We start from the raw sequence: 27,120 nt of genomic DNA on the forward strand, positions 1-27,120 counted from the left end.
ATTGGAAGTTTGTGTACGTTCTGCGCTTCGAAGTTGCTGAAAAGTGTTTTTCTGGCCGGAGCGGAGAAACTTTCATCCGAACCCAGTGGCGGAAAAAAAACAATCTAAGGATGGAGCCGATGCCCATGCGCAGTATTGTCCAAGGGAGGAGTCACCGGTCTCGTGACTACAAAAACTTCTTCCAAGAAGACAACAACCTGCAATCATCCGAGCGCAACACCAGGTGGCGATCTAATGAACAGTGTACAATCTACAGCTCATATGCCGCGAACATATGAGTTGGACCTCTCACCTGCTCTAGCACACCTATGAGCCGTGTCTCTCACCTGCTCTAGCACACCAATGAGTCGGGCCTCTCACCTGTTCTAGCACACCAATGAGTCGGGCCTCTCACCTGCTCTAGCACACCAATAAGTCGGTCCTGTCACCTGCACTAGCACACTTATGTGTCGGGCTTCTCACCTGCACACCTATGAGTCGGGCCTATCACCTGCTCTAGCACACCTATGAGTTGGGCCTCTCACCTGCTCTAGCACACCTATGAGTTGGGCCTCTCACCTGCTCTAGCACACCTATGAGTCGGGCCCCTCGCCTGCTCTAGCACACCTATGAGGGGGGCGTCTCACGTTCTCTAGCACACCTAGGAGTCTGGCCTCTCACCTGCTCTAGCGCACCTATGAGTCTGGCCTCTCAGCTGCTCTAGCACACCTATGAGTAGGGCCTCTCATCTGCTCTAGCACACCTATGGGTCGGGCCTCTCACCTGCTCTAGCACACCGAGTCAGGCCCTTCACCTGCTCTAGGACCTGAGTCTGACCTCTCACCTGCTCTAGCACCTATGAGTCGGACCTCTCACCTGCTCTAGCACACCAATGAGTCGGGCCTCTCACCTGCTCTAGCACACCAAAGAGTCGGGCCTCTCACCTGCTCTAGCACACCAATGAGTCAGGCCTCTCACCTGTTCTAGCAGACCTAGGAATTGGGCCTCTCACCTACTCTAGAACACCAATGAGTCAGGCCCGTCACCTGCACTAGCACACCTAGGAGTCTGGCCTCACACTGACTTGCACACCAAAGAGTTGGGCCCCTCACCTGCTCTAGCACACCTATGAGTCGGGCCTCTCACCTGCTCTAGCACACCTATGAGTCGGGCCTCTCACCTGCTCTCGCACACCTATGAGTCGGGCCTCTCACCTGCTCTAGCACACCTATGAGTCGGGCCTCTCACCTGCTCTCGCACACCTATGAGTCGGGCCTCTCACCTGCTCTAGCACACCTATGAGTCGGGCCTCTTACCTGCTCTAGCACACCTGGAGTCGGGTGTCTCGTCTGCTCTAGCGCACCTATGAGTCGGGCGTCTCGCCTGCTCTAGCGCACCTATGAGTCGGGCGTCTCGCCTGCTCTAGCGCACCTATGAGTCTGGAGTCTCGCCTGCTCTAGCTCCTCTATGAGGTAGACCTTTCGGCTTCTCTGGTACACCTATGAGTCAGGCCTCTCACCTGCTCTAGAACACCTTTGAGGCGGGCCTCTCACCTGCTCTAGAACACCTTTGAGGCGGGCCTCTCACCTGCCCTAGCACAGCTATGAGTCGGGCCTCTCACGGACTCTGGCATACCTATGAGTCGGGCCTCCCACCTGCTCTTGCACACCTATGAGTCGGCCTCTCACCTGTTCTAGCACACCTATGATTCGGGCCTCTCACCTGCTCTAGTACACCTATGAGTCGGCCTCTCACCTGCTCTAGCACACCTATGAGTCGGCCTCTCACCTGCTCTAGCACACCTATGATTTGGGCCTCTCGTCTGCTCTAGCACACCTATGAGTCTGGCCTCTCACCTGCTCTAGCACACCTATAAGTCGGGCCTCTCACCTGCTCTAGCACACCAATGAGTCGGGCTTCTCACCGACTAGCACACCTACAAGCTGGGTCTCTCACTGACTCTGGTAGACCTAGGAGCCGGGTCTCTCACGGACTCTAGCACACCTAGAAGTCGAGTCTCTCACGGACTCTGGTAGACCTAGGAGCCGGGTCTCTCACGGACTCTGGTATACCTAGGAGCAGGGCCTCTCACCGAATAGCACACCTAGAAGCTGGGCCTCTCACGGACTCTAGCACACCTAGAAGTCGAGTCTCTCACGGACTCTGGTAGACCTAGGAGCCGGGTCTCTCACTGACTCTGGTATACCTAGGAGCAGGGCCTCTCACCGAATAGCACACCTAGAAGCTGGGCCTCTCACGGACTCTAGCACACCTAGAAGTCGAGTCTCTCACGGACTCTGGTAGACCTAGGAGCCGGGTCTCTCACTGACTCTAGCACACCTAGAAGCCGGGCCTCTCACGGACTCTAGTACACCTAGGGGCCAGGCCTCTCACCGACTCTGGTTGACCTAGGGGCCAGGCCTCTCACTGACTCTAGTACACCTAGGGGCCAGGCCTCTCACTGACTCTAGTAGACCTAGGAGCCAGGGCTCTCACTGGCTCCAGTACACCTAGGGGCCAGGGCTCTCACTGGCTCCAGTACACCTAGGGGCCAGGGCTCCCACTGGCTCCAGTACACCTAGGGGCCAGGCCTCTCACTGACTCTAGTACACCTAGGGGCCAGGCCTCTCACTGACTCTAGTAGACCTAGGAGCCAGGGCTCTCACTGGCTCCAGTACACCTAGGGGCCAAGGCTCTCACTGGCTGTACTACACCTAGCGGCCAGGGCTCTCGCTGGCTCCAGTACACCTAGGGGCCAGGGCTCTCACTGGCTGTAGTACACCTAGGAGCCAGGGCTCTCACTGGCTCGAGTACACCTAGGGGCCAGGGCTCTCACTGGCTCCAGTACACCTAGGGGCCAGGGCTCTCACTGGCTCCAGTACACCTAGCGGCCAGGGCTCTCGCTGGCTCCAGTACACCTAGGGGCCAGGGCTCTCACTGGCTCCAGTACACCTAGGGGCCAGTGCTCTCACTGGCTCCAGTACACCTAGGGGCCAGGGCTCTCACTGGCTCCAGTACACCTAGCAGCCAGGGCTCTCACTGGCTTCAGTACACCTAGAAACCAGGGCTCTCACTGGCTCTAGTAAACCTAGGGGCCAGGGCTCTCACTGGCTCCAGTACACCTAAGAGCCAGGGCTCTCACTGGCTCCAGTACACCTAGGGGCTAGGGCTCTTACTGGCTCCAGTACACCTAGAGGCTAGGGCTCTCACTGGCTACAGTACACCTAAGAGCCAGAGCTCTCACAGGCTTCAGTACACCTAGGAGCCAGGGCTCTCACTGGCTCCAGTACACCTAGGGCCCAGGGCTCTCACTGGCTCCAGTACACCTAGGGGGCAGGGCTCTCACTGGCTCCAGTACACCTAGGGGCCAGGGCTCTCACTGGCTCCAGTACACCTAGGGGCCATGGCTCTCACTGGCTCCAGTACACCTAAGAGCCAAGGCTCTCAGTGGCTCCAGTACACCTAGGGGTCAGGACTCTTACTGGCTCCAGTACACCTAGGGGCCAGGGCTCTCACTGGCTCCAGTACACCTAGGGGCCGGGGCTCTCACTGGCTCCAGTACACCTCGCGGCTAGGGCTCTCACTGGCTCCAGTACACCTAGCGGCTAGGGCTCTCACTGGCTCCAGTACACCTAGGGACCAGGGCTCTCACTGGCTCCAGTACACCTAGGGGGCCAGGGCTCTCACTGGCTCCAGTACACCTAGGGGGCAGGGCTCTCACTGGCTCCAGTACACCTAGGGGCCAGGGCTCTCACTGGCTCCAGTACACCTAGGGGCCAGGGCTCTCACTGGCTCCAGTACACCTAGGGGCCAGGGCTCTCACTGGCTCCAGAACATCTAGGAGCCAGAGCTCTCACAGGCTTCAGTACACCTAGGAGCCAGGGCTCTCACTGGCTCCAGTACACCTAGGGGCCAGGGCTCTGACTGGCGCCAGTACACCTAGGGGCCAGGGTTTTCACTGACTCCTGTAGACCTAGGAGCCAGGGCTCTCACTGGCTCCAGGACACTTAGGGGCCAGGGCTCTCACTGGCTCCAGTACACCTAGGGGCCAGAGCTCTAACTGGCTCCAGTACACCTAGAGGCCAGGGCTCTCACTGGCTCCAGTACACCTCGGGCCAGAGCTCTAACTGGCTCCAGTACACCTAGGGGCAAGGGCTCTCACTGTCTCCAGTACACCTAGGGGCAAGGGCTCTCACTGGCTCCAGTACACCTAGGGGCAAGGGCTCTCACTGGCTCCAGTACACCTAGGGGCCAGGGCTCTCACTGGCTCCAGTACACCTAGGGGCCAGAGCTCTAACTGGCTCCAGTACACCTAGGGGCAAGGTCTCTCACTGGCTCCAGTACACCTATGGGCCAGGGCTCTCACTGGCTCCAGTACACCTAGGGGCCAGGGCTCTCACTGGCTCCAGTACACCTAGAGGCCAGGGCTCTCACTGGCTCCAGTACACCTAGGGGCCAGAGCTCTAACTGGCTCCAGTACACCTAGGGGCAAGGGCTCTCACTGTCTCCAGTACACCTAGGGGCAAGGGCTCTCACTGGCTCCAGTACACCTAGGGGCAAGGGCTCTCACTGGCTCCAGTACACCATGGGGCCAGAGCTCTAACTGGCTCCAGTACACCTAGGGGCAAGGGCTCTCACTGGCTCCAGTACACCTAGGGGCCAGGGCTCTCACTGGCTCCAGTACACCTAGGGGCCAGGCCTCTCACTGCCTCTAGCAAACGCGCCAGCACTCTCATCTGTTCAAGCAGCACACTCTAAAGCTGGGCCCCATACCTCTTAAAGCTGCACATCCCAGGGTTGGGATTATCCACATACTTGGAAAACCACTTCCCTGCTCCAGCACACCTCAGAGATGGGATACCTTTAGATATCTAGGCGCTGGCCTCGTACCTGACCCAGCAACTCGTCAAATGCAGGACTTGCAGCTGTTTCGGCACACCTCTGGGGCCTCTCACATGCTCTAGCACAGTTTTTAGCAGGGCCCCTTACCTGTTCTAGAAAACGTTTGAGCCGAGCCTCTTAGTTACTCAAGCACACATTAAAGTTGGGCAACCAGGTGGCTTGGGAGCCGATGGGACAGGCTGCAGGAGAACTGAGCTCCGTGCCCAATCCCTGAAATAATCCTGATCTCGGAATCTCTCTGACCCCCCAGGTGGCGCCGAGTGTGCTGTGGGCGACCTGGAGTTGACCGGTGCTGCGAATCGCCTGTGGCCGGGCATAGAACGGTTGCTGCGGCTGCTCGACTGAGCGGGGGTGCCGGCCGCCGGACGACACAAGATGGCGCCGATCCCCATCGCCTAACCCCGGGCACTGGAGTCGGCGTTGACTGCCGCAATCACTGGCGGGGAGCTGCTGCGGGGGGGCCCTGAAAGCTGGAGCGCAGAGTCCCAAGGACGCCTTGTGTGGCTGCAGCGGCGCTGGCCTGAGGAGGTATGACCGGACTGCGGTGAGCGGACCGTGGGCGCTGGAGGACCGGGACCGGTGGCTCGATCCTCCGAGATTGCGGAGGGTGCTGAAGGGCTCCGGGGCCGAGCGAGAGGAGAGGCCGGCCTGAGGAGCGGACGACGTCACCCCCGGCCGGAATAAGGACACAGAAGTGGGCGCTGGACTCTGCAGAAGGGCTGTGGCAGAGGGCCTTACTGGAGATAGGAGATAGGAGATCGGCGGATGCCGGGGTTGCTCCCCTTGACCCCCCCATGCACCTGCGAGGTCCACGGACCGAGGTCGATCTGGGGGTCCCGGTGGTCAGCGGCGGCCCCGGTGAACACAGCTGAGTGAGCCCCGGGGCTGCACTGACTGCGTGGCAGCACTTAAGATGGCGGCCCCTTCACTGTAAAGGGCCTCTGGACGACGGAGCGGGCGGCGGCCTGGTGGCACATCGCTGAGCGCATTGCACCCTGGAGCGAGGCCATATAGGTGTGGCGGCAGGGCAGCTGGATGGACTTGGGGGCTGCAGACTGAGCACAGCCGAACAGTACGGGCGGTGAACCTCTGCTGGCTCTCCTGTGCAGAACTGCGGTGCGTCAGGGAGCCCCCTGCCTGGAGATATACGGGAAGAGCTTGGTGAGGGCGGCAGCGGGCTAAGGAGACCGAGGCCCTGCATGGGGGAAGCATGCACGACTGCACATAACCCTGCCTGGACATCACAATAAGGACAGGGCTTTTCCTTGGCTGCGCCCCTGATCGACACTGCACACCGCTCTGGGCCGGGGGGGAGTGTGGACTGTGAGCCTTATCTGTTGTGGCCCACTCGGGGCGAGTACGGGAACTGCGACGAAGCGGCCGGGCCTGCTGGCCCTGTGGTGAAAGGCGGCCACTCGGGTATCGGACTCTCCGGACCTGGGTGCTGACCCTTAGAATAGTTCGGAGTGTGTCTCTGGCGCCGCAACGCGGCATCGGAGTGCGCCGACGACTGCAGCCATGGGCAAGCCTCGGGGAAGGAAAGAAGAAGACCCGCAGCCCTCCGACGCCGAATCCCCGCCCCAGGAGAATAGGGGTGAGCAGGAATTACCGCAAGATCCGGGGCTCCAACTCCAACTGGATAAAATACTGAAGGCCATTGCGGAATCTAGAGTCGCCCTCCAACAGAACATTGCGCAGGTGGCAACAGGACTGGGTTTGCTGCGAGCGGACCACTCGAAACACTCTGATCGGGTGAAGCAAACCGAAATTAAGCTTCAGGAGATTGGGCCTGCACAGACCGCGCTATCTGCGACGATGGCGGGCGTCCTGGATCGTCTAACAGTGCTGGAACAGCGAGCGGAGGACGCAGAGGGCCGAAATAGGCGGAATAACATTTGTGTGGTGGGGCTGCCTGAAAAGGTTGAAGGGTCGGATATAGTGAGCTACTTAGAAACATGGCTTAAAACGGTGGTCGCCCCGGAAGGGCTTTCGAGCTTTTACACCTTGGAGCGAGCGCATCGAGTCCCGGCTAAACCTCCACTGCAGGGGCGTCCTCCGCGGCCGGTGGTGGCGCGGCTTTTACACTTTAAAGACCACGACTTGCTCCTTCGGAGGGCCCGTAGCAATGGCCCTTTCCAGGTTGACAACAGCAGTTTTACTCTCTTCCCAGACTACTCGCTTGACACACAGCGGCGGCGCATGTCATTCCAAGCTGTTAAGAAAGAATTGCATGCAGAAGGGATTCAGTACTCTTTGTTCTTCCCGGCCAAGTTGCGCATCGTGCTGGATGGAAAGACATACTTTCATGACACGCCAGAGGAAGCATGGGACTGGCTGGAGTCTTACAGAGCTGGCAAGGATGGCCAGGAAGCGGAAGCGTGGGAGTTGGCTGGTGACTCTCAGCCTCGCAGGTCGCAACGGTTGCGACGACGACGGCGGGGGCTACGGAAACCATCGACCTCACAGACGGCAATAGAGTGTAGGAGAGCACTAGAAGCAGTGACAGCGCTCTCCAGAGAACTGCTGAGGACCTGGCCAACGGCTTCAGAACTTGGCAGTGACAAGGGCCAATCAGAGGCGGAGTCCTCTGCAACGGACGATGCACGTCTACCGTTGGTTACTCCTGGAACGGCGGATGGACTGCTGGATGAGTAGACTTTGTTATCTCTGGGACTGGGATTTCTATTCTGACTAAGATGTGTTGCAATGATTGTCTCTGATGGGGGTTCTTGGGGTGCGTTGGATGTGTGGAGGGCTGGGAACTTGGGTTGGGATTTATAGGGGTTGGAGTAGCGACAGTATTTGCGGGGGGCCCTGGGGGGTTCTGGGGGTGTTGCATTTCTGGGGGATTCTGGGGCAGGCACTTGTTGCGATTCTGGTTTATCGTAAGTTGTTTCCTGGGCTCCATCCAACCCCCACCGGATGGTATTAGTTAGTTTGCCTTAGCTTCGTACGAGGCGCGTAGTTGGGGTAGTTTGGATGGGATTCACTATGTTGGTGCCTGTTCTTGGGGGGGGGGAGGGAGATGTATTGGGTGGGGTGGGATTGTTTGGGGATGGGATTGGTTTGTTTGGGGGAAATTGCCTGCTGCTGCGCTTAACCGAAAATGTGGAGCTATTGAGTGTTGTGCATTTGCATGGTGGGCCCACCACCTGGCAAACAGGAGGGGGGGGACTATTCGGTGTGGTTTTTGCATCATTGTTATGGGTCCATTACCTGATGTGAAATGCGTGCCCTGGAATGTTCGGGGATTGCACTCTATGCAGCGTACATATACGGTTCACTGCTCTTTGGCGCGTAGGGGCGCGCAAGTGGCTTTCCTACAGGAGACGCATTTGACTAGGGCAGAGGGGCTTGCACTGCAGCGCAGATGGCAAGGACAGCTCTATTACACCACTTACTCAGCTTATGCACGGGGGTTCTGATTTGGGTTAGGGCTGGGGTCCCCTTTCAGATGATTGATCAATTGATAGACCCCGCTGGCCGCTATGTTGCAGTTAGAGGCCGCCTTTATGGGCGGGAGGTGACCCTCTGCTGTGTTTATGCTCCTAACGTAGAACAGGCGCCCTTCCTGGAGACTATCATCTGCCCTCGCGGATTATTTCACGACGCCAGTATTGATGGGGGAGACTTTAACTCAGTTGTCGATGTAACTATGGACAGATCCTATCCTCCACTACCCACGGCCCCGATTAATAGACTGGCCAAAGTTAGGGCCCATAGGCAAGATAACTGGGGACTCATTGATATTTGGCGAGCGCAGCACCCGGTCGATAGAGATTACTCGTTTTTCTCGGCCTTGCATGACCTGCACGTGCGGTTGGACGCCATTTTATGTAGTGCCGGCCTGGTATCATTGGCGGCTGGCAGCGAGTACTTAACGCGTACCATATCGGATCATAATCCGTTGTTGGTAAGTTTCTGTTGGGTGGCGGAGCGTCCTAGGGTTCCGATTTGGAGATTGCGTCCTGAGATGTTGAAAGATCAGGTCTTTCGCGCGGAGCTGGGGGATGGGGTAGAGCACTACTTTGCGGAGAATGCGGGCTCAGCCACGACGACGGCCCTAGAATGGGATGCCTTCAAAGTGGTGGTCCGCGGGATCTGTATTGCGAAGTGGGTGGGAGTCAGGAAGCTGCTACTGCAGGAAGTTGAGGCGAGCGAACTGGCCCTACGAGAAGCTGAGAGAGCTCATTCTGATGGCTCTGGGACGTGCCACGCGGTTCAATCCCGAAAGGAGGCAGTAGCGGTGGTGGTAGAGCGCTTACGGTGCTTTGATCATAGAGCTTACGTGGCCCGTGCGCATGCGAAACGGGACAAAGTGGGCACATTACTGGATTGGCTGGCTGACCCCGCTCCTAGATACGTACCTATCTTGGCGTTAACCTCGTCTTTGGGACGTTTGGAATATACGCAACATCAAATTAATAACCCGTTTCGATCTTTTTATGCTATACTCTACACCAGCCAACTACAGACTGGCGAGGTGGATACTCAGGCGTTTTTGGAGGGCCTGGAGCTTCCCGCAATCGAAGAGGAGGAAGCAGAGGTTCTTGGTCAGGATATTACGCTGGCGGAAATTAGCTGTGCCATTAAGCAATTGGCAAGCAACAAAACACCGGGCAGCGATGGTTTGCCTATTGAATTCTATCTAACGTATATTGACCTCCTTGCTCCCAGATTATTGGAGATGTACAAGGAGGCTAGACAAACAGGGGTTCTGCCGACCTCTACTAGGGAAGCCATTATTGTTCTGCTCCTTAAACCAGGGAAGCCTCCGACTGACCCAGCCGCATACAGGCCTCTATCTATGCTCACTACTAACTATAAATACTGAGCCGAGTGCTGGCCACAAGACTCCTCCCCTTTATGACACGGTTGGTGCATCCTGATCAAGCAGGCTTTATCCCGACTCACAATACCGCCAGCAGCATATTTATTTATTTATTTTATTTTATGCGATTTTTAAAGCGCGCAAATACCCTTACGGGTGTCTTGGCGCTAACGTTACAGAACTCTCTCTTGTGAAGAAAATGGTAGTTTATGCTGAGAACAGCCAAGTTTTGAGTTTCTTTCTGAAATTCAGAAGTGTGGGAGCGGTTTTAATATGGAGTGATAACGTGTTCCAGAGTTTGGCTGTCGATGTGGTGAAACATCTGTCTCCCCAGTTGGACTTTCTTGTGCGTGGAACCTTCAGTAGGTGGGCTGACGAAGAGCGTAAGGTTCTTAAATGCTCAGGCGGGGTAAAAGCTTATTTTAGGAATAGTGGACCCGGCTTGTTAATGGCCTTATAGGCTATACATAAAGCTTTAAATTTAATCCGACTCCTGACAGGGAGCCAGTGCAACTGTCTAATATAGGGGGAAGCGGATGTGAATTTAGGGATGGTTAGTAAAATCCTGGCTGCGGCATTTTGCACCGTCTGTAATCTATTGAGGACCTTTTCTTGGACATTCAGTAGGAGGGAGTTGCAGTAGTCTGTTCTTGAGAACACCAGTGTGCTGATTAAGGTTTTACCCGCAGATGGGGGAAGGTATGGAAGTAGTTTTTTAATCCTTTTTAGAATAAAAAAGGCTGAAGATACCACCGAGTTGGCATGTTGGAGAAAGGTCATCTTGTTGTCAAATATTACTCCCAAGTTACGTACTTTAACTACCGGTTGGGGAGGTGCTCCCATCTGAGGTGGCCACCACTGGGGGGACCAGATGGGTTGCAAGTTCCCGAATGTCATCACCTCTGTCTTGTCAGAGTTTAATTTCAAGCAGTTGGATGACATCCAGGAACTTATTGCCAGCATTCCCTCTTGGAAATTTGCCGCGACTGAAGTACCGTCTTTGTATACTGATAACACCAATTGGGTGTCGTCAGCATAGGTTGTTAGGGCAATTCCGTAGGATTTTATGACCCTCGCCAAGTCCGCGACATAAATATTGAAAAGCGTTGGCCTTAGCGAGGAGCCCTGTGGTACTCCGCAGGGGAGGAAAAGGGTCTGGGAGGTGTAATTGCCCATCTTAACTGTCTGAGGACGGTTAGCCAAGAACGAGACCAGAAGTTCTTTGGCTTTATTTTTTATTCCCAATGCCGAGACACGGTCGATCAATGTAGCATGATCGACCGTGTCGAAAGCTGCAGAGAGATCCAAAAGTATTAAAACCGCCGATCCTCCCTTGTCCATTGTGGTCCGTATCTCGTCTGCTGCTTTGAGCAGTGCTGTCTCCGTTCCGTGTCCTTGTCTGAACCCAAATTGGGTATCATCCAATAGGTTATTGTCGTTAATGAATTTCGAAAGTTGCGTGTTCATGATTTTTTCGAAAATCTTTGCTGGGAAGGGGAGACAGGCAATAGGTCTATAGCTGGCGGGAAGAAGAGGGTCCGAGGAGGGCTTTTTTAAAAGTGGCTTGATAATGGCCTCCTTCCAAATAGATGGATATGTGCCTGTTAGGAACATTGCGTTACAGATCGTGGTTAGGGCAGGAGCAATAGCTTCCGGGATGCGATTCATGATCGCAGGCGGACACGGGTCAAGAGGAGAACCCGATTTAGTGCAGGCCACAAGATGTTGAATATGTTCCTGGGTGGTCGGTTCGAAAGCTGAGAAGTTTGGTAAGTTGTTGATAGGGGGTACCTTAGGGAAAGGAGAGGGAGAGGAGTGGGAGAAGGTCGAAAAGATGGAACTAACTTTCTCCTCAAAGAATTTGGCCAAAGAGTCTGAAAGAGCCTGAGATCCTTCTAGACGTGGGGCAGGGGGGTTGGACAAACGAGTGACAACCTGAAAAAGTTCTCCTACCGAATTTTTCGCCTGATTGATTTGAGATGTGTAGTACAGGCTTTTTTCTGATGCAATGAGCTTTTTGTAGTTAGAGAGAGCATTTTTATAAATCATTTTATCAGCAGGGCTAAAATTGCGGCGCCACTGCCTTTCCAGGTTCCTACAGTATTGTCTCTGTATTCGTAAGGGTTCCGTGAACCACTGTGCTGAGGGGAGTTTTCTCCTGCGGTGAGAGGTTTTGATCGGAGCTAATTTGTTACAAGCTGTATTTAGATTATTCAGATAGTTGGATGACACTAATGCAGGATCATGTTCGTTTGGGGTGATGCTATCGTGCATCAGCTCTGCTAGCTGGTCAAGGTTGATATGTTTCCAATCTCTGAAGGAGACTGGAGTCGGAGATGTGGCAGGAAGTTTGGTGGAATTAATGTTGATAGAGAAGCAAACAGCTGCATGATCCGTCCAAATTAGGGGAATTACCTGGGTGACTGAAATATTCGGGTTGTTAGTGAATAGCCCATCTAAGGTATGACCCGCTTGATGGGTGGGTTCTTTTACCATTTGCAGAAGACCGGCTGCTTCTAGGTCGTTAATTAAGAGTGATGTGTCTGGATCGTTGAGGGCTTCAAGGTGAAAATTGAAATCTCCCAATAATGTAAAGTGGGGGGATCCTACCAAAGCCTCAATTAAATTGCCTAAGTTCGTAAGAAACTTCGATCTGGACCCGGGGGGGCGGTAGATTAGGATACCCTTGAATGATGTTTTGCCTGAGAGGCCAATGGTGAAAAGAGATGCCTCACACTCAGGGTATTTTAAATCTGCCATTGTAAGTTTAAGATGTTCTTTATAGATGATAGCTATACCTCCGCCCTTTTTTTTTTATCTATCCAGTCTACATACGCAGTAATTTGTTGGTGTAGCTGCACTAAAATCTGGTCCGGAGGATTCGTCACTCCATGTCTCCGTAATGAATAGAAGATCCAGTTTATGTGTATCGATAAAATCGGATATTTCTACTTTGTGTTTGGGAAGAGATCGCGCATTTATTAGTGCTGCTAACACTTGTCGCGAGGCAGTCGAGGGGGGGGTAGGGGTATCCTCGGTGCACATCGGACATTTGTGCGGGCCTATGATGGAGTTTGTGTATTCAAGTTGTGGTGGGGCATGAGGCGTATTTGCCACATACCTGAGGTTCAGGAGTTGGGAAAATGTATAAGTGCATCTTGCCATAATCGGGTTCAGGCATGTTACTGATGTAACAGGGAGGGTGGCCCTGGCATACGCCGGTTGATAGGAATATTGGATGGAGACTGTGGAATAGGGGGGGGGGGGGCGATGGTCCTTTCAGTTGATATTGCTAAGGCGTTCGATAGTCTGGAATGGCCATATCTGTTCTCAGTCATGACAGCCTTCGGGCTTGGAGCTGGTTATGTCAGTTGGACTGAAATCTTGTACTCGTCGGCGACTGCTAGAGTTCGTGTTGGTAGTGTTGTTTCCTCCTCTTATCTGGTAGGGCGGGGCACTAGACAGGGTTGTCCGCTTTCCCCGCTACTGTTCGCCCTTGCGGTAGAGCCATTGGCAGCGCGCGCTAGGATTGAGGGTGCGTACTGTGGCCTGCAGCTCCACAACCAAGCGCACTATATCTCGCTTTATGCAGACGACCTCTTAATGTTTCTGAGAGATGCGGGGGAGGCCCTGGACGGGGCGCGCTCTCTCCTTGACTGTTTTGGAGACATTTCGGGACTGTGGGTCAATTGGGCGAAGACTTGCGTGTTCCCGGTGTCTAGCGCATGCGACCGGCCCACACTACCGCCTGATCTGGCGTGGGAACCTAGGTGCCTCCCTTATTTGGGAACGCAGGTGTATCATGCTCAGGAGGATCTCCTTGAGGGTAACATTGGTAGAGTGATGAGAGGCCTGAGGGGTAGCATGAGGTTCTGGGGAACCCTGCCACTATCAGTGGCAGGCCGTGTGGCGCTACTAAAGATGGTGGCGCTTCCTCGCCTCTTATACTTCTTCCGGACCCTGCCGGTGCGGATACCAGTTCCTTTATTTTGACAACTTCGTTCCGCGGTGGGTAGCTTTATCTGGGGTGCAGGAAGGTGCAGGGTGGCGCTGGATACATTGATGAGGCCGAGAGCTGAAGGGCCGAGGGGGGGGAGTGGGGGGGGGGGCGTACCGGAGGTGCCGCGGCATGTTTTGTCCTTCGTGATCCTGCAACAGCAACTGAGGACTGCTGATTTATCGATGGTGGAGGGGACCCTAAGGCATTGTTGGAAACGGTTTCACAATAGAATTAGGGTGCAGCGCCCTTACGCTCCCGAGATACCGCTGGGCATGTGCACGGCGTTGCCACATGGTGGGGATTGGTCTGCCCTTGTGGAATGGGATGAGCTGGGCCTGCAGATGGTGGGTGACCTATATGCGGATGGCGAACTATTACCCTTTGGTACGCTGCAAGAGTCCTTTGGTCTTCCACGTGGCCATTTCCTGATACACTTGGCCGCCATACAGAAGCACTGGGGTGCTGGCCTCTCAGAACCACCAACAAGCGGAGCATGTCAATACGTAGTGATGGCAGCTGGCACATATAAGGGGGTTACTTGCCTATACAAACGTATGCAGGGAGAGGGGCTCAACCCGTTACAAAAGCTACGGAGGCAATGGGCAACGGACTTAGATAAAGAAATACCTGACGCGGCCTGGTCGCAGATAATTAAAAGGGCATGGAAGAGTACCAGGAATGCTAGGTTCCAGCTGATCCAATTTTTCATATTACATAGGGCATACCTCACGCCAGCTAAAATTATTCAGTATTTTCGGATCGACACCGCGATCTGCCCCCGGTGTAGGCTGCAGGGCGCGGACCTGAGCCACATGCTATGGGACTGTCCGCAGTTGGGAACATATTTGGAGGAGATAAATGAGTTGCTTTGTAGAGTAACTGAGCGACAGATTGCTATGGATAAAGGAGCTTGCCTATTACACTGGTTTCCACACACTAGCAAAAATAAGATAACTAGTAAGTTTATAGACCTAGGTTTCCTTCTGGCCAAGAGAGAAATTACGTCTCACTGGAAGGCGGCAGCTGGCCCTAGCTAAGCTAGATGGAAGGCAGCATTGCTTCTGTGGGCGGGCAGCGAGAGTTCGGTTTGATTGCAGCAAGCTCATAGGTCCCATAGCGATAGGGCGCTGGAGGTGGTGCGGTCGTGGGAGGCCTTGGCGATGGAGCTCCGGACGTCAGATTCAGACACTGGCTCGGACTCCGGCGCGTCGACGGAGGAGCATCAATAGGCGACTTCCTCTGGCCGTGGGGAGATTAGCATGGGGGCAGATCCTGGACTTCCATGGTGGTTGCGGTGTATACTAGTATTATTGATGCGATGATCTGCTCTCACTCCACACACTAGGGTAGTTTTTTATTAGCACTCACTATTTTGGGTAACAGCGCCAGCGGCAGGGGTGGGGGGTTGGCAGTAGATAGTCACGGAGGGCGGATCTGCACGAGGTGCTGAATGATGACCTGGAGCCCAGGATTTTCTGTGTGATAGCATGCTGATTGAGGGAGCTTAAAATTGCAGCGGCAGGTCTTGAACAGGGACCTTGAGCCTCGTTGAATGCTGGACTGCTGTCAAATTTTCTTTAATTATGGAATGTCGGACTCCTTGTACTTATGATGGTCTTCCCTCATGTTTGTTTGTATTTTGAAACAATAAAAAGATTTAAAAAAATAAAAATAAATTAAAGTTGGGCAACCCATCTACAGTAGCACACCAAGGTGCTGGCCTCTCAACTGCTCCAGCAGCAGATGTCAAAGGCAGGACACTCACCTGGTGCAGCTACACCTCCAGCACGATGGAGCGCACCACGGGCTGGGCCTCTCAACTGCAGTAGCACACCTATGAACTGCCTCTCACCTGTTCCAACTTGCTGTACCAAGTCCTGAACGCCTTGTTCCCAAAACGAGAGGGCTGGTCCACTGGAGGGGTGTCGTCGATCCACTGGTCGAGGGTGTTCAGGAGAGACAGCACCGCTTCAATACCCTAGACAGAACAGAGGAAGCAGAAAGGGTTATGTGAAGAACAGGACAGGGGAGCTAGTTGGGCTGGGGGGGTATGAAGCAAAAGTGGCGGCTGGAAAAAGGGAGGAAAAGAAGTGATGGGAGGAAAGCTTGACTGATCAGCCACTGGCGATTACTAGGGGCTTGGCCAGAGGGGAACAATCCATCTTGGCTGTCAGATCGCCTCTAGATGGAATAAAAAGCACCCCCAAAAGCTGCTTTGGCATTCTGGGGCCACCTCAGTGAGGAGAAGTCTGGTTCGCAGTTAGCTGTTCTGTGTCTAAAGTGGCATTGTGTGCAAAAAACGATGGACTGGAAGGCTTAGAAGAGACATTACCACTATCTGACACTTTGGATTATGTCGCTAAAGAAAGCAAGAAGAGCATTTATGAAAGACAGGAAGAGTATGAAAACTCTGACAGGAGGGTAGGAGGGAAGGCAGAGGTAGCAGAGGCTGGAAATCAGCTTGTGAATGTCGCTCAGGCAACAGTCCTTGACCTGCAGCTGATCCTTCTGACAGGCTGACCTCCAAGGCAGAGCACTCCTTCTGGGTGCAGAGTTGGCAGACCTTTCACCCACTCAGAGGGTAAGCCTTGCCACCCATACCTCCATTAAGCTTCAGGTGCCCACAACTAGCAGCGCAAGCACCAACATCTACTATTTCTCGATATTTTTAGAGGTCTAGCTTTAAAACTTAGTATTCTGGTGTAAAGGTTTTAGTAGAAGGAGATGTGAGACTGTGCAGGAGAGAGGGGAAGAGGGGGTGTGGGACAGGGGCAGAGGGCCTATCTGCAATCCTAGGGGGCTGGTTCAGAGCAGTGCAGGAGAGAGGGTAAGAGGGGGTGTGGGACAGGGACAGATGGCCGATCTGCAATCCTAGGGGGCTGCTTCAGAGCAGTGCAGGAGAGAGGGTAAGAGGGGGTGTGGGACAGGGGCAGAGGGCCTAGCTGCAATCCTAGGGGGCTGGTTCAGTGCAGTGCAGGAGAGGGGGTAAGAGGGGGTGTGGGACAGGGGCAGAGGGCCTAGCTGCAATCCTAGGGGGCTGGTTCAGTGCAGTGCAGGAGAGGGGGTAAGAGGGGGTGTGGGACAGGGGCAGAGGGCCTAGCTGCAATCCTAGGGGGCTGGTTCAGTGCAGTGCAGGAGAGGGGGTAAGAGGGGGTGTGGGACAGGGGCAGAGGGCCTAGCTGCAATCCTAGGGGGCTGGTTCAGTGCAGTGCAGGAGAGGGGGTAAGAGGGGGTGTGGGACAGGGGCAGAGGGCCTAGCTGCAATCCTAGGGGGCTGGTTCAGAGCAGTGCAGGAGAGAGGGGAAGAGGGGGTGTGGGACAGGGGCAGAGGGCCTATCTGCAATCCTAGGGGGCTGGTTCAGAGCAGTGCAGGAGAGAGGGTAAGAGGGGGTGTGGGACAGGGACAGATGGCCGATCTGCAATCCTAGGGGGCTGCTTCAGAGCAGTGCAGGAGAGAGGGTAAGAGGGGGTGTGGGACAGGGGCAGATGGCATATCTGCAATCCTAGGGGGCTGCTTCAGAGCAGTGCAGGAGAGAGGGTAAGATGGGGTGTGGGACAGGGGCAGAGGGCCTAGCTGCAATCCTAGGGGGCTGGTTCAGAGCAGTGCAGGAGAGAGGGGAAGAGGGGGTGTGGGACAGGGGCAGAGGGCCTAGCTGCAATCCTAGGGGGCTGCTTCAGAGTAGTGCAGGAGAGAGGGTAAGAGGGGGTGTGGGACAGGGGCAGAGGGCCTAGCTGCAATCCTAGGGGGCTGGTTCAGTGCAGTGCAGGAGAGGGGGTAAGAGGGGGTGTGGGACAGGGGCAGAGGGCCTAGCTGCAATCCTAGGGGGCTGCTTCAGAGCAGTGCAGGAGAGAGGGGAAGAGGGGGTGTGGGACAGGGGCAGAGGGCCTAGCTGCAATCCTAGGGGGCTGCTTCAGAGTAGTGCAGGAGAGAGGGTAAGAGGGGGTGTGGGACAGGGGCAGATGGCATATCTGCAATCCTAGGGGGCTGCTTCAGAGCAGTGCAGGAGAGAGGGTAAGATGGGGTGTGGGACAGGGGCAGAGGGCCTAGCTGCAATCCTAGGGGGCTGGTTCAGTGCAGTGCAGGAGAGGGGGTAAGAGGGGGTGTGGGACAGGGGCAGAGGGCCTAGCTGCAATCCTAGGGGGCTGGTTCAGAGCAGTGCAGGAGAGAGGGGAAGAGGGGGTGTGGGACAGGGGCAGAGGGCCTAGCTGCAATCCTAGGGGGCTGCTTCAGAGTAGTGCAGGAGAGAGGGTAAGAGGGGGTGTGGGACAGGGGCAGAGGGCCTAGCTGCAATCCTAGGGGGCTGGTTCAGTGCAGTGCAGGAGAGGGGGTAAGAGGGGGTGTGGGACAGGGGCAGAGGGCCTAGCTGCAATCCTAGGGGGCTGCTTCAGAGCAGTGCAGGAGAGAGGGGAAGAGGGGGTGTGGGACAGGGGCAGAGGGCCTAGCTGCAATCCTAGGGGGCTGCTTCAGAGTAGTGCAGGAGAGAGGGTAAGAGGGGGTGTGGGACAGGGGCAGAGGGCCTAGCTGCAATCCTAGGGGGCTGGTTCAGTGCAGTGCAGGAGAGGGGGTAAGAGGGGGTGTGGGACAGGGGCAGAGGGCCTAGCTGCAATCCTAGGGGGCTGGTTCAGTGCAGTGCAGGAGAGGGGGTAAGAGGGGGTGTGGGACAGGGGCAGAGGGCCTAGCTGCAATCCTAGGGGGCTGGTTCAGTGCAGTGCAGGAGAGGGGGTAAGAGGGGGTGTGGGACAGGGGCAGAGGGCCTAGCTGCAATCCTAGGGGGCTGGTTCAGTGCAGTGCAGGAGAGGGGGTAAGAGGGGGTGTGGGACAGGGGCAGAGGGCCTATCTGCAATCCTAGGGGGCTGCTTCAGAGCAGTGCAGGAGAGAGGGGAAGAGGGGGTGTGGGACAGGGGCAGAGGGCCTAGCTGCAATCCTAGGGGGCTGCTTCAGAGTAGTGCAGGAGAGGGGGTAAGAGGGGGTGTGGGACAGGGGCAGATGGCCGATCTGCAATCATAGGGGGCTGCTTCAGAGCAGTGCAGGAGAGAGGGTAAGAGGGGGTGTGGGACAGGGGCAGATGGCCGATCTGCAATCCTAGGGGGATGCTTCAGAGCAGTGCAGGAGAGGGGGTAAGAGGGGGTGTGGGACAGGGGCAGATGGCCGATCTGCAATCCTAGGGGGCTGGTTCAGAGCAGTGCAGGCTGAAATGGACAGAAATATGCACCAATCTACTCATGGACTGCGGATGCATGGGGACGACTTGAATAGTTTTGCCACAATCAGCCAGCCACTCTGTGAGGGAGGAGGACTTGTGAGCAAGGATAAGGCATGAGAAGATGGTGAGATCAGAAGATGTGAAATTAGTAGTTGGGAGAGGAGAGTGGGACAGGAAGCAAGCTGTGAGAGGGATGATGAGGGAGGTTGGAGGGCAGAGGAAGGAGCAGGGCATCAAAGGATATAGAGAGATCGGAGTGTGAAGGAAGATGTTTGAGACAGGAGGGGGAAAAAAAAGTGTATATGAAACAGAGCAAGGGAGTGAGAAATGGAGGCTGCAGGATTATGTATGATCGAGCAAAAAGCAAGATGAATGGTAAAGGAGGGTTAAAGACAGAATCGTATGTGCATCTCATGAGGGAAGAGATAGTTTTGTGGAAAGAAGTACAAGGTAGATGGCATCCTATTGCCACTACGAGCACTACACTGTGGCAAATGAGATAAAGTTGAAGTACAGAAAAATGTCAGTGTGTCCAGGTGTGCAAAACTCTTCCACTGGCCCCAGAAGTGCATAGCCAAGTGCAAATCTCTGGTCTCCCCGGCCGGCCAGAAGCTAGAACATCTCATAGAGGAAAATGAAGGTCGTGTCTAGGACCAGGGTGATTACACAGAGCTTTTCCACATGGAGAGCACGTTGTTAGTGGTGGACCCGTCTCCACACTGGTTTGAGCAGAACAGTCCTAGTGATCGGATACAGTCCTAGTGATCGGATACAGTCCTAGTGATCGGATACAGTCCCCAACTGAGGATTCTGCGAGAAAACCCCTGTGCACTTTAAGCTGAGCTCCTTTCGAGCTCTGTGGAACACAAACATATTGTGATCTGAATATTGACTACCACACTTATATCCATCCTACTGGTGGTGGCCAGGAAGTGTTTCTATTTCGGACCTACTCATCAGAGCAAAAGCTTCTTTTTTTTACGTGCCTATATATTTGGTGCCGTTTGATAAATAGATATTTTACAAACAACGATCCCTGGTGATTCTTGTTGTGGATGGAAAGTGTTGGAGTGATCCATCAAGCGGGGGCAGAGAGAAAGAGGGGGCGGCAAAAATGAGCATTTTCCATGTTAATTCCCATAGGAACTTTAGATGCAACTGTAGCCTGAGCCACTGGACAGAATTACTCACACCCGGTAGGACACACTCACTTTTATGTCACTCATACAGACACATATTTTGTAAAATGCAGAAGCACCGGGCTCAGTGCTGAGAAGCGATAGGGTAGTACACAAACTCTAGACAATTTAAATACATGACAAAAAACTATATCAACCAATTTAGAAAAATATTCTTATTACTTTTTTTATATGTTTTGTTGATATAAAAATATATATAGATACAATGTATACACAATTTACTTCAGCACATGAATGATTGCACATTATACCTTATATTCCATTGATAAATTCGACTGTAGAAAAGTTTTAGAATTCACAGTTAAATACAATATCATTTGTCACATTTTATATTATTCATACACAATATGCAACACAAATTGATGACAAAGTACACAACAACCACTGGTAGTGATTTGCAGAATGCCTCCAACGCGTTTCGGCAAATGCCTTCCTCGGGATTGTTCTTTTACCAGTTAATACTGTATTTTTCTATTGGGAGATTTTTATCCAAGCTGGCCCTTCCTCGCTTGAACCAGAACGTGCTATAATTAATCAATCTGTATTATTCTCTTTGGATATTTTTTCAGGCTGGGCCTGCCTCACTTGTTCTGGAATGCACCCCCCCCTTCTGATAGTTCTCTTCATGCGTTCTTGGTTATATGTTTTCACTATTTTAAATACACCAATATCTGGCACGGTTTATCGATTATGAGCACAAGCTCAACAGCAGTGCGATATTTCTAATGTTGTAGACCGAAGATAAATAGAACTATTTTGTAGGGTTCAGGAGTCCCAATATACTGAATTTGCATATACGATTTTATTCTACTTCTGTAGTCATTCCCAGGTTAGAGTTTTAATTCCTTGACAGACCCTTCATGTTTCTTTCTTTTAATGTGACGACCTCGATTATGTGGCGTTCTTTGTCATATCTCCAACCGGCTTCTCCACAACGCGAGGAAACATAAGAGGGAAAGGAGGGAAAGATGAATAACTAGTGTCTGAAGGAGAAAACAGGGATGAAAAGAACCTTCAAGAGTGAGATACAGAGGCCGGGAGTTAATGCCGATGGATGTGGGAGCTCCGGTATTCAGCACTAGGGGAGGTGATAAATTCCGCTCTGCCCTCAGTTTTGGACACTTGTAACGCGGATTACTGACCAAACTCTGCATGGCTGACTTTTTGTTTGCACGTGGCTCACCAATGATAAGTTGGCGAGCAAGGATTTGCGTCCCCTAGCACAATTTTCGGGTGCTAGGTGGGCACTGGCGATATTTTCCCAACCTGGGTGGTCGTGGGTGGTTGCAACAGCTCGCAGTGAGAAAGCCGCCACTCGAGTAGAAAATTTACTCAAGCGGCAGCAAAATCAACTGGAGCAGCGGCGACCTCTGGCGTCCTGCGGGAACAGCGGCGACCTCTGGCGTCCTGCGGGAGCAGCGCAGACCTCTGGCGTCCTGCGGGAGCAGCGCAGACCTCTGGCGTCCTGCGGGAGCAGCGCAGACCTCTGGCGTCCTGCGGGAGCAGCGCAGACCTCTGGCATCCTGCGGGAGCAGCGCAGACCTCTGGCGACCTGCGGGAGCAGCGGCGACCTCTGGCGTCCTGCGGGAGCAGCGGCGACCTCTGGCGACCTGCGGGAGCAGCGGCGACCTCTGGCGACCTGCGGGAGCAGCGGCGACCTCTGGCGACCTGCGGGAGCAGCGGCGACCTCTGGCGACCTGCGGGAGCAGCGGCGACCTCTGGCGACCTGCGGGAGCAGCGGCGACCTCTGGCGTCCTGCGGGAGCAGCGGCGACCTCTGGCGTCCTGCGGGAGCAGCGGCGACCTCTGGCGTCCTGCGGGAGCAGCGGCGACCTCTGGCGACCTGCGGGAGCAGCGGCGACCTCTGGCGACCTGCGGGAGCAGCGGCGACCTCTGGCGACCTGCGGGAGCAGCGGCGACCTCTGGCGACCTGCGGGAGCAGCGGCGACCTCTGGCGTCCTGCGGGAGCAGCGGCGACCTCTGGCGACCTGCGGGAGCAGCGGCGACCTCTGGCGACCTGCGGGAGCAGCGGCGACCTCTGGCGACCTGCGGGAGCAGCGGCGACCTCTGGCGACCTGCGGGAGCAGCGGCGACCTCTGGCGACCTGCGGGAGCAGCGGCGACCTCTGGCGACCTGCCGGAGCAGCGGCGACCTCTGGCGTCCTGCCGGAGCAGCGGCGACCTCTGGCGTCCTGCCGGAGCAGCGGCGACCTCTGGCGTCCTGCCGGAGCAGCGGCAACCTCTGGCGTCCGGCGGGACCAGCGGCGACCTCTGGCGTCCGGCGGGAGCAGCGGCGACCTCTGGCGTCCTGCGGGAGCAGCGGCGACCTCTGGCGTCCTGCGGGAGCAGCGGCGACCTCTGGCGTCCTGCGGGAGCAGCGGCGACCTCTGGCGTCCTGCGGGAGCAGCGGCGACCTCTGGCGTCCTGCTGGAGCAGCGGCGACCTCTGGCGTCCTGCTGGAGCAGCGGCGACCTCTGGCGTCCTGCTGGAGCAGCGGCGACCTCTGGCGCCCTGCTGGAGCAGCGGCGACCTCTGGCGCCCTGCTGGAGCAGCGGCGACCGCTGGCGTCCTGCCGGAGCAGCGGCGACCGCTGGCGTCCCGCCGTAGCAGCGGCGACCGCTGGCGTCCTGCCGTAGCAGCGGCGACCGCTGGCGTCCTGCCGTAGCAGCGGCGACCGCTGGCGTCCTGCCGGAGCAGCGACCCCCTCTGGCGTCCTGCTGGAGAAGCAGCGGCCTCTGGCGTCCTGCTGGCCCCTGGCTTCTCGCCCAAGCCTGGCAAGCTCCAAATTACGTCAGGGCCACTTCAGGGCTCAAGAGCTAGAGGGCTGCAGACGGCATCTCCTTGTCTCCCAGGACCAGATTAGAAACCAGAATCAGCCCTGGCAAAATGTTCAAAGCAGCCCCACACTGCAGGAGGCCGTGACTAGACCCAGGCTATGGGGCCATGGATGCATCATGGCAACCCATCCTGCTCTGAAAGAAGACCGATAACCTCAACCAACTGGGGAAATGCCAGAGTAACCGAATGTGCAGCCGGCCCTATGGCATCCCACGCACTGGGGGACCCTGGCACCACTTGGCTGCTAGGCCCCAAGCCTACAGCTAAATAGCCCCCTCGCCTGCCTCCTGTAGTCTGACGCGCCTTCATCCCACCGACACTGCTACCTTCAGAGACCCTAGCCAAGAAAACCCAGTTTCAGAGCCCCCAAGACAAGATTACCGGCACCTGCCAAGTAAACTGGGAGGGCACGGAGACAGGAACATTCTTTGTTTCAGTATGTGGGAATGAGTGGGCATGTGTCAATGGGCTGGAACCCAGGGCAATGTATTGGAATCTGATTGGCAGCGCCCGGTGGGTTGGTGGTTAGCAGATGGGGCATCATTTTGGCTCTCAATGGCATAGTGGCAATAATCTAGCTGCCCCTGGCAGAATGGAGAACCAGGCTTGACACAGTGGCCAGCACTCTGCCTATAATTGACATAGTGAAGGCATAGCCTTCACACAGTGGGCGTTCTTGGCAGTATTCAGACTACCGCTTGTACAATGGCACTAAAAATATCTCTGTGTAGGTGATGGTGGCAAACGGCAGAATCTGTCCACGTGTAAGGGCAGTGCTGGTGAATGTCTGGTGGAAGAGAGATAGGTATTTGTATCTAGCATTTCAGGGCAACAAAGATTTGTGGGTGGAGGTGCAAGCTGCTCTTTCAGACAAAGTGATAGGCATATTACAGGTGCTACCAGAAGGCGCTTGATGCTGAGGCCCTCATCTCATCATTGGAGAGGTGACACATTTCACCTCCATTGGACAAACCTTCTAGGACATCACTAACCGCAGCCTGGGGCGTGAGCATATAATCCTGGTGGAACCAGTCTGCCTCTCAGCCTGAAGTCGCCCGCACCCACAGACGTCTCCTATGCCGATGACACCCAGCTCATCCCACCCTTCTCAGGAGAGACAGACACCACAAGACTCAACTTCAAAACCACCATGAATGACTAGCATCGCCACCTGGATGAAAACCAACTGCCTTAAACTCAACTCTGACAAGACAGAGGTCATCATCTTTGGAAACAAGCCCTTACACCGCACTCTGCCCAGCACCCACCCAGTCTGATCACTCCTGCAACCTCAGAATCATCCTGGATGCCCACCTCACCATGAAACAATAGTTACTCCAGTATTGGAACTTTGATAGATTCCCATAGCTTGTATCATTCCCCGTCGTCGGAATGGGAGCCTCAGTAAATAAAAAATAACATAGCAGTAGGTACAAAAGAGAAAGAAAGGCCTAGGCCTCATCTCATTTTGCAGCATATCCACCTCTTTTTGTAAAAGAGACCAAAGTAATGTAACAACCAATCAGATTAGCCTCACCCCATAGAACCTTCCTGAGAGAGCCTCAGATGTTTTACTGCACGTTGTGCTTAGGGAGTCTCCACTGAGCTCTGCTCAGATTTCTCTTCAACTTTGGATTTCATCTGTTTTTTCTCTACAGTTTCTCTTCTGGATATCAGACAAGGAGACGAAGGCTTTATTTAAAGCTTGTGCCACCTGTTCAAAGAAGAGGCTTTATGTGGAGGACAAGCATAAAGATTGTATTTATTGCTTGTACCCTGATCACAAGGTCAGTGACTATAAGATCTGCAGGACCTTCTCTTCAAAGACCCTGAGAGACCGTGAGGGACGCTTACTCAACTGGCTCCAAAAACTAAAGTCATGTAAGGAGTCTGTATCCAGTGACGGTGATGAGGCCTCCTCTGCAACATCTTCGAGGAGATCCCAAAAGAGGGGTAGGTCTTCTCCTTCAACTTCAGCTGACCCCCCTGCTAAGGCCTTACAAAAGACCTCTGATAAGTCTGAAAGGCGCAGTCCCTTAAAATCTCCTCACCGAGGTGTAAAGGAGAGGGAAGGACTGGTTTCTGAGGTACTTTCTAGTCAGAAGACGAGCCATGGGCCTTCAGTTTCACCTCCACCACCTCAGAAAACAAAGCTATTCAAGAAACCAGCTTCAGTGCCTTAAGAGGGAAAATCTGAGAAGAAAATCCATCCGTCAACGACGGCATCATCGGGTACGTCGACGACGGCATCAAAGATTCACCTGACTTGGATTCGAGCTCCGTCAACGGGCCAGTCAACGAAAGCTTCGTCTACGACAACTTCGACGACGCTTCAAGAGGTACCAGTTACACTGTCGTCAACGATGATGACTACTTCGACGTCGACGAGGATGACGTCGATGATGGTGTCGACGGTGACGACAATGTCGATGTGGACATCTACAATGGTACGGACTACGAGTTCGTCAACAGTTCCGTCGACGATTATTCCATCGTCGTTGACGGTCCAACCTTCATCGACGACTCCATCAACGATTCAAAAAGTGGACATTTCGATAAAAAGACACCTAATTACACCAGAAATTACATCTTCTAGGAGAGTGATACCACTACCTCCTGCACTTCTTTTGGATTAGGAATTTTCAGATGAAGATGAAGGTCCTTATGGGGATGCATACAGTCCATCTCAATTAAGGGTAAAATACCAGGACTCAGACTCTGAGGAGGATTTTATGGATCAAGAACAATACCGGCCACAAACTAGACCTCAAGAACAGTTGCAGCAGGGCATGGTAGCCATGCCTTCGTCTCTTATTAATCATTTACAGATCATGTTGTTGGATTATAAGAGGAGATTTCCATCGCAACTCTCTGACCAACAATCAGTGTAGGTGCCTCCACCGCCACCTCCAACCTATTCTTCTGACACGGTGACTCCTCAACTTCCTCTACCTCCGGACCAGGAACCAATGGAACGTCACCAGAATATCGTAACAGAGCATGATGATTCATCAGACGATGACCAGAGCATAGAACAGGCCACAAATCCAGATAGGGAACGGGAAGACTACGTCATTCCGGATCCTGCGTCACCATCACCGGATCCTGTGGCTTCTCCTCCAGCGGACATTGGAGGTTTCCATAATCAGATGGAAAGGGCTTCCAAACAGTTTCATCTTCCTCTACCTTCTGTACAATTGTAATGCTTTCTTTATGATTTTAAGGAGCCGTACAGAAAATCTGTCCATTCTATCCCAATTGTGGAACATATATGGAGCGAGGGGATAAAGGTAATGTAGTCCCCAGCTACCGTCATCACCGTTCTTCCTCAGCTGGAGAAGAAATACAAGGCTCCAGAGGATGGTCCCGCTCGTCTGGTTGGCCAACCCAAGCCGGACTCTCATCTCTCAAGCGGCCCAAAGGAAGTAAAAAAAAATCCGTCTGCGCCCCTTACCACACCATCGGATAAGGAGGGTAGGCGACTAGATAATGGAGGAAAGAGGTTCTCTTCAATGTCTAGTGTCCTTGTCAGGGCTGTCAATGCCTTAGCAATTTTGGGACGATATGATCGCCAAATGTAGTGCGATTTATCTCCGTATGTGGGCCAACTGCTGGAGGGATCTACGGCTGACGCAAAGAAGATCCTGGGGGAAGGAGAGCGCTCTTCTTCAGAGAACATCGATTGTGCCATGGACATTGCTACTACTGCTTTCCGTGCTTTGGCAGGTGCGGCTGTCCTTAGACGACAGGGTTGGCTTTGGGCCACCTGGTTTCGCCCGGATGTTCAAAATAAGATCCTAGATTTACCATTTGATGGGGAAATGCTTTTTGGAAAGCATGTGGACGACGCGCTGCAGGATATTAAGAAGGACGCAGAGACGGCAATGTCCCTTGGGACTTTGCAATACCGCAGAGTGTGCCTTTCTGTGGAGCAAGAGGGAGAGGTTATTCTTGGGGGGGCAAGATATCACAATACCTCCACAACTAGGAGATCATCACGTCAGACCAGTGGGTCCTGAATATCATCCGTTTTGGGCACACGTAAGAGTTTCAACACCTTCCACCCTCCAGAGCCCCTCTCGACACCAAATCCAAACATCTACACCTTCTACGTCTAGAAGCTCACCAGCTGCTTCTCAAAGACGCTATAGAACATGTACCTCTTTACC

General features: G+C 54.3%; 1 protein-coding gene across 2 annotated transcripts in view; it reads right to left on the reverse strand.

Moving 5' to 3' along the window:
• Window positions 1-27,120, reverse strand: part of PTPA (protein phosphatase 2 phosphatase activator) — a 416,046-nt gene that overhangs the window by 283,475 nt on the left and 105,451 nt on the right. For both annotated transcript variants that reach the window (XM_078646251.1, XM_078646252.1), the window contains exon 4: window positions 15,565-15,690. In XM_078646251.1, the coding sequence (XP_078502377.1) occupies window positions 15,565-15,690 (126 nt within the window). The remainder of the gene's footprint in view (window positions 1-15,564; window positions 15,691-27,120) is intronic.

This window comes from Lissotriton helveticus, chromosome 5_1 (assembly GCF_964261635.1).
Source record: "Lissotriton helveticus chromosome 5_1, aLisHel1.1, whole genome shotgun sequence".
Classification (NCBI taxonomy): Eukaryota; Metazoa; Chordata; class Amphibia; order Caudata; family Salamandridae; genus Lissotriton; species Lissotriton helveticus.